At 35.8% G+C, this 3,410-nt stretch overlaps 1 protein-coding gene across 1 annotated transcript; it reads left to right on the top strand.

The window, feature by feature from the left end:
- Nucleotides 1-577: 577 nt before the first annotated feature.
- AC631_05869 (uncharacterized protein) lies at nucleotides 578-2,325 on the top strand (the record flags this gene model as incomplete). The annotated part of the gene is made up of 2 exons (XM_015614698.1): nucleotides 578-1,155; nucleotides 1,245-2,325. The coding sequence occupies 2 exons, from the start codon at nucleotides 578-580 to the stop codon at nucleotides 2,323-2,325; spliced, it is 1,659 nt and encodes a 552-aa protein (XP_015464474.1).
- Nucleotides 2,326-3,410: the final 1,085 nt, after the last annotated feature.

Below are 3,410 nucleotides of genomic sequence, written 5' to 3'. Positions count from 1 at the left end.
TAAATATTACTCGGAATTCCAAGGTCATATAGAGGAATATTAATAAGTCTTCAAGGCATAATTTACATAAATGATCACTATCTAAAAGGACCAAGTCTGCTCCGGGACATTAACTTTAGGGAAAGTTCTTTTGCTCATATACCACCCAAGTCTTATTATTAATTCGGTTTCAGTTAACCTTAAGAAAGTAAGGTTTTGGATTTGGACAATTTTTCATCAATAAACATCTACCACAAGGAAAAAGGTTCAAACTTTAGGTTGGTAGCAATACCTCTATTATGGCATTGCTTCCACAGTAAAAGAGATATATCAGATGAAATTGTATCTCGAGCTATTTTATTGGATAATAAATCAAATTATGCAGCTATTGTGCAAATACGGATTTTGATCCGTGTAGCTTTATGCTTATCTGATTTGCGTTCCAGTTCTATTCAATATTTTGTTCCTGTATAAAATAAATTTATCACTGTGGCTTTAAATGGTTGTTAAAAAACTTACAGTAAGCAAATAATGGCCGAAGATTATTTAAATAGCCTGGTGTCGTGAAATATGAAGTCCACAATCCAACAAAATTAAGATGGGATTAGGCTACATAGGTGGGATTTTACCTCACGTAAGAACAGTTTATGAGACAGAAGCGGAGATCAGTTCAGCTTTAGTCAAAAAGAGCGAAGACGACGAAGACGAGAATTTCGTGTATAAGGATGAAGCGAAAAGTAAGTTTTGGGATTTCTTTGATGAATTTGAATACAGAAAAAACAAGCCAGCAAAGTTCAAATACTTACTTACGAAGTCGAGGTCAGTGTTAGAACGAAAGCTATTGTTGAAGCTTGATATCATGATAACATTTTATGGTTTCTTGGGGTACTGGGTAAAGTTTTTGGATTCTGCAAACTTGAACAATGCCTATGTTTCAGGTATGAAGGAAGATCTTGGAATGGTGCTGAATGATTTGGTGGATACCCAAAACATGTACTACATTGGGGCAATCATCTTTACATTACCATTCGCGTATATTTTGCCTAGATATCCAGCACCCTATGTTCTCATGACAGGAGAGTTTGTGTGGTCTCTCTTCACGTTGGTCACTTATGCGGTGCCTAATTTAAAAGCTTTGAAAGCGTTTAGGTTTTTCGTTGGAGCTGCAGAAACGACGTATTTTCCAATCATCCATTATGCATTTGCTAGCTGATAAGTATCCATTTGCTGGAATAATTCATTAACTGATACTAACTTTTTATTAGGTTCAAACCTCATGAGATCACTAAAAGAGCAGGGTTTTTTTACGTGGGACAGTACTTGGGGACACTTACGTCCGGTTTAGTTCAAGGCTCAGTATATGATCTGCTTAATGGTGTTAACGGATTATCTGGTTGGAGATGGGCTTTCATAATAGACAGTTTGATATCTTTTACTGTATGTTTTATTGGTTTTTTTGCCATACCTGGCACTCCTTTCAAATGTTACTCCCTCTTCTTAACAGATGATGAGATAAAGCTAGCGCGTAGAAGAATGAGAGAAAATGGAACTCATGACGGATTGGTTTTGACGAATTTTTTTGACAAGGAAACGTGGAAGAAGATATTTACTTCTTGGCCTTTCTATATATTTACTCTTGGAAATGTTGGTGGGTTCAATGCATCAAATTCTCAATCTGGGTCTTTTGCATTATGGCTACAATCTTTGAATAGGTATTCTATACCAAAACTTAATCAACTAACAGCTATTCCACCTGCATTGGGTATTATATGGCTTATAATAACAACTACAGGTGCTGATTTGACAAGGAAACGATTCCTAATGATTGTATTTGCTCAGTTAATGAATTTTATAGCAAATATTATCCTAGCCGTGTGGGATGTATCAGAGAAAGCCAAATGGTTTGCTTTCTACTTCAGTTATTGGGCTTGGTCACAAAGTTCCGTATTTTATCCTTTACAAAATGATGTGCTTAGACACGATACTAATAGGCGTTCTATTGAATGGGTATTAACTTATACAATAGGATTACAATCTACTCCCTGGATATCTAAAATTGTTTGGCAAACGGTTGATGCTCCGAGATATCCAAAAGGTTTCTTAACTGCAGCTTTAATGGGACTTGCGCAAGCTATTGTAATGATAATTTGTTATTTTTTCTATAAGAGAGATGAAAGAAGGTTTGCCAAATTGAACGGAGTAATCTTGTACAATTCATTGGAAAACGAATCATCTCACCTAGAAAACAATTCCGAGGGGGAAACTTCTCGAGAGAAAGCAGGAAATGTAATTGAAGTTATAGATGATTATGGTTCCAATAAGGGAATGGAAAGTTTGTCAGACTAGAAAATGGGATTTAAGCAGTTATTGTGAAGCTTTCGAAAGAAATAAATATTACAGCGTGTTAATTGTAAGTTTTTTCACTATTTATTTTCTCTCCACCTTCGTTAAGCTCTGAAATTACACTTAATTCTAAAATAAATGAGATCATTCGTTAATTTAATTTTATATAGTAATATCAGCGATAACTACACAAAGAAAGCTTATCGTGTATTAATAAGAATTTTGATTGACTAAGCCTTCTCGAGTTGTTTTTGGACGTAGTTCAACGTATCAGGGTACCATTTAGCCCCGACTTTAGGATGCGATTTTATCCTATTCAAAAATATAGAATATCCCAATGGCTTTGCATTTGCCTGAGGAAACTGAAAGCTAATATCTTCTTTCGTACGACGAGAGTCACGAATATCTGCTTCTTTCTGAATCTCTTCTGGTATTTCGATTTTTGATTTGTAACTCGACACATCAACCGTTTGGAAAAAAGCAATTGACAATCTGTCTCCTTCACCTGGAATAGGAGTCAATACCCTATGTACTGTCGCAACGCAAACCCCATTAGTTATGTATTCTAGAGTCTGACCTACATTGACGACGAAAGTATCCTTTATTGGAGGAACATTGACCCATTCACCTTCGAATGTCTGAACCTGAAGAGAAGTATGATTCGTAGCTTGGTAAATGATAGTTAAAAAATCGTTGTCTCGGTGCTCCCCCACTCCCTGTTTTAAGTCTATTAAAGATTGCAGTAAATGGCTTCGAATACCTTCTAAATCATTTTTCAGTTTCAAGAAGTCAGGGTATCTAATGATCTTCATTTTGCACTGCTGTTTCTCTTTGAAATATTTATCAAAAACTGCTTTCGGAAGATTCAACGATTCTTTTATCAAGTCAATCAAGAGCTTACTTAGAGTTTCCATTTCGCTCATGTAGTCTTCTATGGTGGACCGAAAGTTTGGTACCGATTGCTTATCAGGCCACAAATTTGGACCTTCGATGTTCTTCCATAGTTCATCATCTGAATTTATGACTGGTTCTGGAAGCTCAGTACCGAATTCAACCTGTTCTCTCCAATCAATATGTTTTGCTGTTAA

Source organism: Debaryomyces fabryi, assembly GCF_001447935.2.
Source record: "Debaryomyces fabryi strain CBS 789 chromosome Unknown contig00310, whole genome shotgun sequence".
In the NCBI taxonomy this organism is placed as follows: domain Eukaryota; kingdom Fungi; phylum Ascomycota; class Pichiomycetes; order Serinales; family Debaryomycetaceae; genus Debaryomyces; species Debaryomyces fabryi.
This window is presented reverse-complemented; position numbering and strand designations above follow the sequence as displayed.